Source organism: Scyliorhinus torazame, chromosome 10 (genome assembly GCF_047496885.1).
Source record: "Scyliorhinus torazame isolate Kashiwa2021f chromosome 10, sScyTor2.1, whole genome shotgun sequence".
Taxonomy (NCBI): Eukaryota; Metazoa; Chordata; class Chondrichthyes; order Carcharhiniformes; family Scyliorhinidae; genus Scyliorhinus; species Scyliorhinus torazame.
The window spans coordinates 105,070,851-105,083,055 of record NC_092716.1 but is presented as its reverse complement, the minus strand read 5'-3'; the positions used below and the strand labels follow the sequence as shown (position 1 = coordinate 105,083,055).

The window sequence follows — 12,205 nt, the reverse complement described above, 5'->3', positions numbered from 1 at the left end:
AGTCAAAGGGCCCGTAAGGCCAAACAATTAGACACTGAGTAAGTTGGCATGGGTGCAGGGCACAGATGAGTTTTAGGGGCTAGGGCACGTGCATTTACTCCTTTGGTTATTAAAGTCAATGTTACACCTACAGAAGCTGCCTTTGTGCTCTGTCCAAAGCGTGCGGGGGTGTCATGTACGTTGAGCGCAAGTGTGTGTGTGAGGGGTGGTGTTACCTCAGCCCCAGGTGAGTCTGCCCCGTTCCCCCTGGGCAGAGGACGGGACCGTGCGCTGCAGTGACACAGCCGCATGCAGGGATGGTCCAGGTGGATGGTGGTACTGTGGCCATGGGTCAGACATAGTCCAATGATGTGGAGCCAGGAGATCACCGCAGGGCGGGTTGTCATCATCCTCCATGGCCTGCAATAGACACGCGTCCACCCGCAACTGTGTGAGCCCGGCCCGCTGTGCCGCAGGTGTATCGGCAATGGGGGGGGGTGGTGTGCATGTGGGTGGGGTGGGTGGGGTTGGGGAGGGGGGGGTGAGGGTGCTGGGTGGGTGGATGGGTGGGGGGTGTGGGTGGTCGGCTGTTGCCATGGTGTGCGGTCTGTGGCCATACTACCCGATTCCCACGCCCATCTAGTCAGTGAAGCGGGTGTCTATCAGTCTGTCCCGTGCCCGCTGGGCCAGCCGGTAACGGTGGACAGCCTCCCGCCTGTGTCTACCCCGTCTGCCCTGACCATTACCCCCATCCCCCTCATCTGGGGAGGACTGCGCCTCTTCCTGCTGCTCCTCCACTCCGCCCTCCTCTGCCTGCGGCACATCGTCCCTCTGCTGGGCTATGTTGTGCAGGACGCAGCACACCACAATGATGCGGCCGACCCTATCTGACCGATACTGGAGGGCGTCCCCAGAGAGGTCCAGGCACCTGAAACGCATCTTCAGCACGCCAAAGCACCTCTCTATCACTCCCCTTGTCGCTACATGGGCATCATTGTAGCGGTTCTCCACCTCATTGCGTGGCCTCCGTATAGGCGTCATCAGCCACGATCGCAATGGGTAGCCCCTGTCGCCCAGCAACCAGCCCCTCAGCCGGGGATGGCGTCCCTCGTACATGCCGGGGATGGATGACCGCGACAACACGTATGAGTCGTGTACACTGCCTGGGTAACGGGCGCAGACGTGCAGGATCATCATGCGGTGGTCGCAGACCACCTGTATGTTCATCGAATAGGTCCCCTTCCTATTGGTGAACACGGCCCTGTTATCTGCAGGTGGCCGCACGGCGACGTGCATCCCATCAATCGCGCCCTGGACCATGGGGAACCCGGCCACGGCAGAGAAGCCCACGGCCCGGGCATCTTGGTAGGCCCGGTCCACAGGGAAGCGGATGTAGCGGTGCGCCATGGCATATAGGGCATCTGTCACTGCCCGGATGCACCGATGCACCGATGTCTGCGATATGCCGGACAGGTCCGCACTCGGTGCCTGGAATGACCCCGTTGCATAAAAGTTCAGGGCCACCGTAACCTTGACGGACACGGGGAGAGGGTGTCCCCCGCCAGTGCCACGCGGTGACAGGTGTGCCAGCAGGTGGCAGATGTGTGCCACGGTTTCCCGCCTCATCCGGAGTCTCCTCCTGCATTCCCGGTCCGTGAGGTCCTGGTATGACTGCCGGGGCCGGTACACACGGGGCGCCCTCGGGTGCCTCCGTTGCCGTGGGGCCACGACGTCCTCCTCCCCCTCCTCGTCCTGTCGGTCAGGTGTCCCTCCAGCCTGGGCGGCTGCCACCTGCCCCTCTGCGGCAGCCTGCGCCGCCTCTCTGGCACGCTCCTCCTCCTCATCCAGGGCAACATAGACATTAGCGGCCAACATCGCTGGATGATCGGAAAACATGACGGCCTGGTGGGGGGTGGGACGACGTCATCATTGCCCATATCCCCTCCTCCCCCCAGCCAGGTGGCATGGACCGCATGGGTCCAACTGTTGGAGGCTGGCACCTGGCCAGGTGGACCAACTCACTTGCCCTCGCATCCCCCTCCCCGGCACGGACCCCCCAACCTCCTCCCTGGCACGGACCCCAACCTCCCCCGGCACGGACCCCCCATCCCCCTCCCCGGCACGGACCCCCCCAACCTCCACCCCGGCACGGAACCCCCGAACCTCCTCCCCGGCACGGACCCCAACCTCCTCCCCGGCACGGACCCCCCATCCCCCTCCCCGGCACGGACCCCCCCCCAACCTCCTCCCCGGCACGGAACCCCCAACCTCCTCCCCGGCACGGACCCCCCCCAACCAGTGGATATCAGTGCGACATCACCTCATGGTTACTGGTGAAGACCAGTGTGACATCACCCCATAATTACCAGTGGATACCAGTGTGACATCACCCCATGGTTACTGATGGACACCAGTGTGACATCACCCCATGGGTACTAGTGGATACCAGTGTGACATCTCCCATGGTTACCATTGTGCTACCATTATAAAGTGGGACGAAGTGTACACCCATTTTGCAAGCTACAGGGTACCAGGACAATATGAACAGGGCGTTAGTGGAAGCCATTTGTGTCTCCAATCCAGTTGTCAGAGTTCTCCCTGATTAAACAAACAACTGGTGAAGGAGCTTATAGTTCTAGATTAGGGACAAACTGTCAGAAACTTTTGTGTAGTTAGGTTGCCATTGTTTGATGAAACTTAACACGAAAGGAGTGCAAGCATGCTGACCCTCAGGGACTCTGGAGGTAATACTGCAGAGGATGGAAGAGTAGCCATTGTAGCTGATTCCCTAGCATTGACTGGATAGCTAAAAATGGAAGCAGGTGAAGGCAGCACCACACAGCTCCCCCAGGAAGGAGGCAGCTTGGAAAATGATGGCGAAGGTCAGCTGTGCCAGTGGATACATACAGGTTACAAATGATGATTTAGGATAGTTTTCCACAGTACCAGCTCCAGGATGTAACTGATAAGAACACGTTTAGTGCTGTGGTAGTGGAAGAATCCTAATTGGAGTAGTTCAAGTATGGAACTGCAGGAAAGGTGAGCTTGGATTTGGGAGTTGACAACATATCCAAGGACTTTGGTGTGGAAAGGAAGAGTAGAAATGGGTTGGTGGTTTGCAAGGATGGAGTGATTGAGGATGGCTTTTTCTGAGGATGTGGGTGATTACGGTAAATTTGAAAGGGAGGGTGACAGGTACCTGAGAAGAGGGGAATTGCCTACAATATTCACCAGCATGGGGGTCAGAAAAGCATGTTTTACGGTCAGCGGTTTAGTGAGAACACAGGAGAAGGCGGTGGGTTTGATGGATAAGAGTGCAGGAGGGGAAACAAGAGAAAAACCCAGAGTAAAATGTGAGCCTTAGGGCTGGGACAAATGGGGAATGTTGGGGGAAGTTTTGGCTGGTGGGCTGGGAGGATGCGGCAGCTGAACAGATGGTAATACCCTTACCAAAAAAGGAGTTCACAAGCTTCTCCCACTTCCTGAGGTTGAAGGTAGAGGAGGAAATGGAAGAGAGGTTTAAGGAGATGGTTGTTATCGATAAAATGAAGCCAGGAGGGGGAGCTGCCTTTACATTCCAACATGATCCTGGAGTAGTGAGCAGTGTTGGAGGAGCAGGAGAGCTGGCTCTGATCGTGTTTGATGTGATCCAATCAGATCCAGCAAAGACAGATGCATATATTTGTATGATTACCACGGCAATATCATCCATGGCTATTACTGGTTGGAAGAGTATACAATATGAACACAACTAGGCAAAATACAATCAGCAGGCAAATGCTCTTACTTACTCTATATATATTTGAAATTTAAAAAGATTCAGGACAGAGAGGAGACTTATCTCAGATGATTTGTAGGTTATGAAATGCACCATGGGTAATTAGAGTTGAGATCATGTCAATATATAAGAAGAGGTTAAATAGATAGCTGAAAGAATGAAGGATAAAAGTATACAGGAACCAGGCAGGGGAACAGGGTAAGGACTGCTGCTCATGTGTTGGATAAACACCATCTCGAATTGGGTGGGCCGAAGGGCCTGTTCATTTGTTGTAATTCCTATGATATGACAGTGGAGCTGTCAACTCAATATTATCAAAGAATCATAAAATCCCTACAACACAGGAGGCCATTCGGCCCATCGGACCTACATCGATCCTTCGAAAGGCCACCCTACCTATTCCTGCAACCACACCCTAAGGGGCAATTTAGCACGGCCAATCCACCTAACTTGCACATCTATGGACTGTGGGAGGAAACCAGAGCACAGGGAGGAAATCCACACAGACACGGGGAGAAAGTGCAAACTCCACACAGTCACCCAAGGTTGAAATTGAACCTGGGTGCCTGGTGCTGTGAGGCAGCAGTGCTAACCACTGTGCCACCGTGTCACCCTATGCGGCACATTTTTCCATACCGACTTTTCTCCATTCCTCTCTTGGAGATACAGCTGCAACCTCAAGGGGTACTGGCACTTTGACTGGGCCAGGAGGCTATTTTACTATAGGGGCCATCACTGCCCAGACTGATCCTCTATTTCTTTCCACATGTGCTTTCCAGAGGGGTTGGGGGGGGCAGTCACCGCATCACAGCCAAGATGGGGACTTTTGTTTGAAACTCCTCTTCACGGGCGGCACGGTGGCACAGTTCTTAGCACTGCTGCCTCATGGCGCTGAGGAACCGGGTTTGATCCCAGCCCTGGGTCACTGTCCATGTGGAATTTGCACATTCTGCCTCTGTCTGCGTGGGTCTCAGTCCCACAACCAAAGATGTGCTGGGTAGGTGGATTGGCCACGCTAAATTGCCCTTTAAAAAAAAAGAAATTCCTCTTCACACCTTGAAGCTCTTGAGTTCAATGATGGCTCAGGTGAGATTATTAGCACAGGCTGAGGATTGTATCTTAGGCTTGTATAGCCCAGAAACGCACACTGTTTTGCCTTAAAAGTATTCTTTTTTTTAAACTTGATTTGCACAGGGAATCCAACAAATACAAGCTCCAGGGAGTCTTCCCAAGTTTAAACTTATGTAAAGGTCTCAACTCACCCGGATAGCATTAACATATTTATCCTCCAGCTGCTCCAGTGCACCTTGGGAAATCAACGGGCCCGGTGAGGTAATGTCAACATCAGGAGAGAGATCAGGGTGATTTACCATTTCTGGACTGCTAGGGGAAGAGACAAAAAGGAAAACAGGAAGCAAGGTTGTGATAACACCATTACAGGAAAAGCATCACAAATGATTAACATTCCAAGGCAATCTCTCGACGTATTTGCAATGGCTTCTTCTGAGGTGGAGCACTTTCCCCTCAACAGTTGGAGGCTTCCTGCCAATGGTCAGTAAGATTCTTTGATGGTGAGAAGGGCATGAGGGAGGGAGACATTTTATTCATGTTTGCGAGAGAGGATGACTTAAATCATTAGCTCTGAAGGGCAGCACGGTGGCACAGTGGGTTATCCCTGCTGCCTCACGGCACAGAGGTCCCAGGTTCGATCCCAGCCCTGGGTCACTGTCCGTGTGGAGTTTGCACATTCTCCCCGTGTTTGCATGGGTTTCGCCCCCACAACCCACCTGTGCAGGCTAGGTGGATTGGCCACGCTAAATTGCCCCTTAATTGGAAAAAATGAATTGGGTATTTAAAATTAAAAAAAAAAATCATTGGATCTTTCAGCCTAGGAGGATGCCATTCAGCCCATCGTGTTTGTGCTCGCTAGCTGAAAGGGCAGGCCCAATGAGCCCCGCTTGCCTGCGTTTTTGCCACAACTTTTTCCTGTTGACACAACATTCCCTCGACATTTTACTCACACTTTAACTGATCCTCAGCTGAATCAGGATGGTTTTATGAAAGGTAAATTGTGTTTGACTAATTCGCTAGAATTCTTCGAAGATGTAACAAGCTAAGTGGATATGGGGATCCTGTAGATGTAGTGTATCTGGATTTCCAGAAGGTGTTTGAAAAGGTGCCGCACAGAAGATTAATTCACAAAGTTAGATCACAGGGGTTGGGGTAATTTATTAGCTTGGATAGAAGACTGGCGAATGACAGAAGGCAGAGAGTCGGGATAAATGGGGCTTTTTCTGGTTGGCAAGATGTAACTAGTGGGATGCCACAGGGTTCTGTCTTCGGGCCCCAACTATTTATAATCTATATTAATGACTTGGATGCAGGGATAGAAGGTACTTTGGCAAATTTACAGATGACACTAAAATAGGTGGGGTAGTAAGTTGCAATGAGGAAATAAGAAATTTACAAATAGATACAGAGAGGTTTAGGTGAGAGTGCCAAATTTGGCAGATGGAGTTTAACGTGGATAAGTTTGAGGTTATCCATTTTTGGTCAGAAAACTGGAAAGGCAATTTATTATCTAAATGGAGAAAAACTTCTGAGTGCTTTGGTGCGGAGGGATCTGGATGTCCTCGTGCATGAATCTCAGAAAACTAGTATCCAGGTACAGCAGGTAATAAGGAAGGCACATGGAATTTTGGTCTTTATAGCTAAAGGGATAGAGTATAAAAGTAGGGAAGTGTTGCTGCAGCTGTACAAGGCATTGGTCAGACCGCTCCTGGAGTACTATGTACAGTTTTTATCCCTTCATTTGAGAAAGGATGTAGTTGTATTAGAGGCAATTCAGAGGAGGTTAACTAGATTGATTCCAGAAATGACGGGTGGTACGGTGGCACAGTGGCTAAGCACTGCTGTCTCGCAATGCCAGGGACCCGGGTTCAATTCCAACCTCGGGTGATTGTCTGAGTGGAGTTTGCACGTTCTCCCAGTGTCTGGGTGGGTTTCCTTCCGGTGCTCCGGTTCCCTCCCCTGGTCCAAAGATGTGCACGTTGGTGGATTGGCCATGCTAAATTGCCGCTTAGTGTCCAAAGGTGAGGTGGAGTTACAGGGATAGGGCAGGAGAGTGGACTTGGATTGGGTGCTCTTTCAGAGGGTGGGTGCAGACTTGATGGGCCAAATGGCCGCCTTCTGCACTGTAGGGATTCTATGATTCTGTGAGGGCTGTATCTTATGAAGAGAGATTGATCTGTTTGGGTCAAACTCTCTCGAGTTTAGAAGAATGAGAGGAGATCTAATTGAGGTATATGAGATGATAAAATGTATCGACAACGTTGACGTAGAGCAGATTCTTCCTCTTGTGGGGCAATCTAGAATGAGAGGTCATTGTTTTAAGATAAGAGGTGGCAGATTTAAAACAGAGATGAGGAGAAATTACTTCTTTCAAAGGGTTGTGAATCTGTGGAGTCTGCACCAACCCTTGGAATGAGCACTCAACCCATGTTCACTCCCCTGTCCCCATAACCCCACATCCCTAAACACAATTCTTCATGGCCAATCCACCTAACACATACATCTTTGAACTGTGGGAGGAAACCTGAGCACCCGGAGGAAACCAACGCAGACACGAGGAGAACGTACAAACTCCATACAGACAGTAACCCAAGACCGGAATTGAACCCCAGTCCGTGGCACTGTGACATAGCATTGCTAACCACTGTGCCACCGTGCCTTGATACTGGGGCATTGATTAAATTTAAGGAGGAGAGGGACAGATTTTTAATTAGTAATGGGTTGAAGGGTTCTGGACAACGGGCAGGAAAGTGGAGTTGAGCCTGAGATGAGATCAGCCTCGATCATATTGAACGACAGAGCAGGCACGAAGGCTGAATTGCCAAATCCTGCTCCTAGTTCTTATGTTCTTATGAATCTGAAAGTAAGCTTCAGTGCCATCTGGCAATATGCCTATTTGGACGTCCTTTGAACAATTAAAACCCAGTGCCGAGCTTTCTGAATGCTGGTTGATGCCAGATGGACTCAAAATTGATCTTGTGTGCTACAGATCGTTAAAGGAACTGTATCTGCCACAAAGTGTGGACCAGGGTCAGCTCAAGAATTACCAAGATTGATTCATCTCAATTCGGGAAAACCTTGAGGTTCAGTGCAGGGGGACATCTACAACGGGGCACAAAGACTCAGCCTGAGAAGGGAGTGTTTGCAAGAACAATATTTAAGAAATGATAACACAACTCCTGACATCCTGGAAACGGAATGGTGTTTAACAAATAAATCATTTATTTTTTGCTGCCACACTAAGCAGCTGGAGCTGTCCTCCCTGGTGACGGCCAATAACCTGGTTTAGCCAAACCAAACAGCAGACTGCAAGCCATGTTCCCCATCAATCACTGGACTTTTCACTGACAGGCTACCAGTGTAAACAACCCTCGCTCTTTCTCAACATCTACATGTACTATTGCCAAGTTTGCGGCTAACACAAAATAGGCGGGAAGGCAAGAGGTGGAGAATGACACAAAGAGTCTACAGATGGATATAGACAGGTTAAATGAGTGGGCAAAAATTTGTCAGATAGCTGTCCGTGTGGAGTTTGCACATTCTCCCCGTGTTTGCGTGGGTTTCGCCCCCACAACCCAAAAATGTGCAAGCTAGGTGGATTGGCCACGCTAAATTACCCCTTAATTGGAAAAAATGAATTGGGCACTCTAAATTTAAAAAAAAACTTGACAGATAGAGTATAACATCCGAAAATGTGAAGGTATGCACTTTGGTAGGAAGAATAAATGAGCTGAATATTATTTAAATGGAGAAAGACTGCAGAAAGCTGCAGCTCTGAGGGTTTTGTGGGTCCTCGTGCATAAATCACAAAAAACGCATGGAAGTTCAGCAGGAAAGAGGGAAGGCAAATGAAATGTTGGCCTTATTTCAAAGAGAATGGAGTATAAAAATAGAGAAGTCTTGCTAAATCTATACAAGGCACTAGTTAGACCACACCTGGAATAATGTGAACATTTTTAGTCCCCTTATCCAAGGAAAGATATAGTGACATTGGAGGCAGCCCAGAGACAGTTCACCAGGGTGATCCCAGGTATGGAGGAATTTTCTTATGAGGATTGGTTGAGTACGTTGGGCCTGTACCCATTGGAGTTTGGAAGAATGGGAGGCAAATTTATTAAGGATTCTCAGGGGGCTTTACATGGTAGATGCCGGGAGGGAGTTTCCTCTTGTGGGAGGGTCTAGGACCAGAGGGATAATCTCAGAGCAAGGGTTCATAATCATAGATTTTACAGTGCAGAAGGAGGCCATTCTGCCCATCGAGTTTACACCGGCCCATGGAAAAATCACCCTACCTATGCCCACGACTCCATCCTATCCCCATACCCCAGTAACCCCATCTAACCTTTTGGACACTAAGGGCAATTTAGCATGGCCAATCCACCTAACCTGCACATCTTTGGACTGTGGGAGGAAATCGGAGCACCCGGAGGAAACCCACGCAGATACGGGGAGAACGTGCAAACTCTGCACTGACAGTGACCCAAGCCGGGAATTGAGCCTGGGACCTTGGAGCTGTGAAGCAACTGTGCTAACCACTGTGCTACCGTGATGCCATTTAAGATAGGGATGAGGAGGCATGCCTTCTCTGAGAGCAGTGAATCTGTCGAATTCTTTACCTCAGTGGGCTGTGGAGGCTGGGTTGGGCCGTTACGTATGTTCAAGGCTGAGATAGACTGATTTTTAATCAGTAAATATTCAAAGGTTGTGGGGAAAAGGCAGGAAAGTGGAGTTGAGGTTTATCATTTCAGATCAGTCATGAGCTCATGAATGGTGAAGCAGACCAGATACGCTGAATGTCCTACATCTGCTTCCACATCTTATGGTCTTAGGAGGATTCCAATTCAAATCAAGAGAGGGCTGTAAACCCAACTGGTTGGACCAGACAGATTTTGTTTAACATGGACCATCCCCCTCAGCACCTATGACTTCCAATGGGAAAGTACACAAGAATAGGTGCAGGTCAGGGAGGCCATTGTGCCTAACAAACCAATCCATTCAAAGAAATGTCTCCCTTTGTGTTGTTACCATTGTATTGTTCTAATATTCCCACCAACATAAGCGTTGGATATTGATCAAACCAGCCCATTCCAGAAGGTCTGGCCTACTGGAGTAAGATTGGAGTCACATAGAGGTCCGATCAAGAAATATAATTTTACAACTATCTGATAGCTGTGCAGTCACTTTCTTTTCACTGAAATTATCTTACTTCCAAAGTTTGGGCGTCATTCTCCGACCCCACTCCAGGTCGGAGAATCGCCGGGGGCTGCCGTGAATCCCGCCCCCACCGGTTGCCGAAGTCTGGCACCGGAGATTCGGCGGGGGCGGGAATCGCGCCGCGCCGGTTGGCGGGCCCCCCGCTCGATTCTCCGGCCCGGATGGGCCGAAGTCCCGCCGATAAATTGCCTGTCCCGCAGGCGTAAATTAAAGCACCTATTTACCGGCGGGACAAGGCGGCGCGGGTGGGCTCCGGGGTCCTGGGGGGGGCGCGGGGCGATCTGACCCCAGGGGGTGCCCCCACGGTGGCCTGGCCCGCGATCGGGGCCCACCGATCCGCGGGTGGGCCTGTGCCGTGGGGGCACTCTTTCCCTTCCGCCTCCGCCACGGTCTCCACCATGGCGGAGGCGGAAGAGACTCCCTCCACTGCGCATGCGCGGGAAACTGTCAGCGGCCGCTGACGCTCCCGCGCATGCGCCGCCCCGACATGTCATTTCCGCGCCAGCTGGCGGGGCAACAAAGGCCGTTTCCGCCAGCTGGCGGGGCGGAAATTCCTCCGGCGTCGGCCTAGCCCCTCAATGTGGACATCGCGCCGTTTCGGGAGAATTTCACCCCTGATCTTAACGGAATTAAAATTCTCAAACTGGCATGGTGGAATTTGAAATCATCCTCTCTGGATTACTCAACCTGTAGTGTAACCTCTCCGTGACAGTATAAGGGACTGCCACCATACATCCCTTCACTGACCTTAATTGACACCAACAAATGCAGCACAGACTACAGGTCAAATCTAGGCCCAGATTTTCACCATGTGAAAGGTCCCTGAAGATGGCATTTTTGATTTTTGTGGGGGTGAAACATCAGTCAGGCTAGGGTTTGCATATCTGTAGTTTACAGATGCAGTTGGCCAGTTAAATCATCAGCTGCCGGTACACTGAGATTTTTGTAGCCCAGAAGTGTGAAACTAGGCGTGTGCAGATTAGACCTGGTAGGAGTTGCTCTGAACTTGGTGGATTTGTTTAGATAGCCAGGATACCCCTTTGGAGTGGTGTGGTCCTGGTACATATTTGGGTGAGATAAGGGGACCCTTTGGGAGTTTAATAAAGTACAGAAGATTGTGCATGAAAAGTGCATAAACATATTGTAACAGTGAAGGAACTGTCAAAGCAGCCAAAGAACTGTAAAAGCTATGAGAGTATTGTCAACCTGTCAAAGAACTGTCAAAGCTGTCCAAGTACTGTCAGAACTCATTAGAACTGTCAAAGCTGCCAATGGATTTAACTCTGCTAAGTTTTAAATTGAAAAATGACTGGAGTTCAAAAGAAAACCTGCTTGATAATTCATTCAGTCTGTTGACATAAAGATGATGGTTGTCATTATAGGATCTGTGCTGGAGTGATTGATTTTACAAAGTAAGGTTACCACACTGGGTGTCTGTTAAGTAAGCAGTTTGACTGCTCCAAGTGGGTATAGAATAGAAATGTTTGTTTAGGTGAAATTTCTATATATTGAATGTTTTTTAAATCAATCAGTATTTTTGTTTAAAACAGTGATGTCATCAATAGACACATAACTTTATTTTATGTCAGCATGGCTCCTGAGGTTTGCTCATGGTGGATCCTAGGTGAGTTGGCATATTGGGTGTAAGACCAAAGGATGGTGGGTGGAGGGCATGGGTTGCCCCATGAGTTGGCACTAAGTTGACATAATGGCCTAAAAGGGACATTGGGGTGTGGGGGTATCAAGATATGAGGGTTATGGGATGGCATAGGGTTAAAGAACGGCAATGGGGGTAGATTGGGAGCATGAGGTGGCCAGGTTGGCATGGAGAGCATGTGAGGGGGTGAAGGCTGTTTTCTCGTTTTAATAATTTTTAAAATTAAAATTAAATTCAACAAGGTGCCGGAGTGCAGACACAGGCCTTCCACCCAAGCCTGCCTCCAGGCAGCCTCGGCACTCATTCTGGGGTGGAGGGCCCAACTTCTAATCCAGCCTGCCCCTCTGGAATGAAAACCAGAATTGTGGTCTGCCATCTTTGAAGGTTGGATCCACAGAGCCGGGAATTCGCCCACCTCTGCGCGCCCGACTCGTGTAGAAATCTGGCTCCTGGGGTCTGTTGTGTTTTCCATCATGCCAAAAACTTCAAGCTGCCTATTTGAAGCC

The 12,205-nt window shown here is 50.1% G+C and overlaps 1 protein-coding gene and 1 long non-coding RNA gene across 4 annotated transcripts in view; one reads left to right on the top strand and one right to left on the bottom strand.

Annotated features, from left to right (window-relative positions):
• The window catches only part of exoc3l1 (exocyst complex component 3-like 1), a 175,495-nt gene that overhangs the window by 61,001 nt on the left and 102,289 nt on the right, over positions 1 to 12,205 (bottom strand). For 2 of the 3 annotated variants that reach the window (XM_072518558.1, XM_072518560.1), the window contains exon 5: positions 5,020 to 5,140. In XM_072518558.1, coding sequence (XP_072374659.1) covers positions 5,020 to 5,140 — 121 coding nt within the window. The remainder of the gene's footprint in view (positions 1 to 5,019; positions 5,141 to 12,205) is intronic. The other variant, XM_072518559.1, reaches the window with a different exon arrangement.
• The window catches only part of LOC140430833 (uncharacterized), a 28,025-nt gene that overhangs the window by 2,771 nt on the left and 13,049 nt on the right, over positions 1 to 12,205 (top strand). The gene's annotated exons all lie outside the window — the stretch shown is intronic.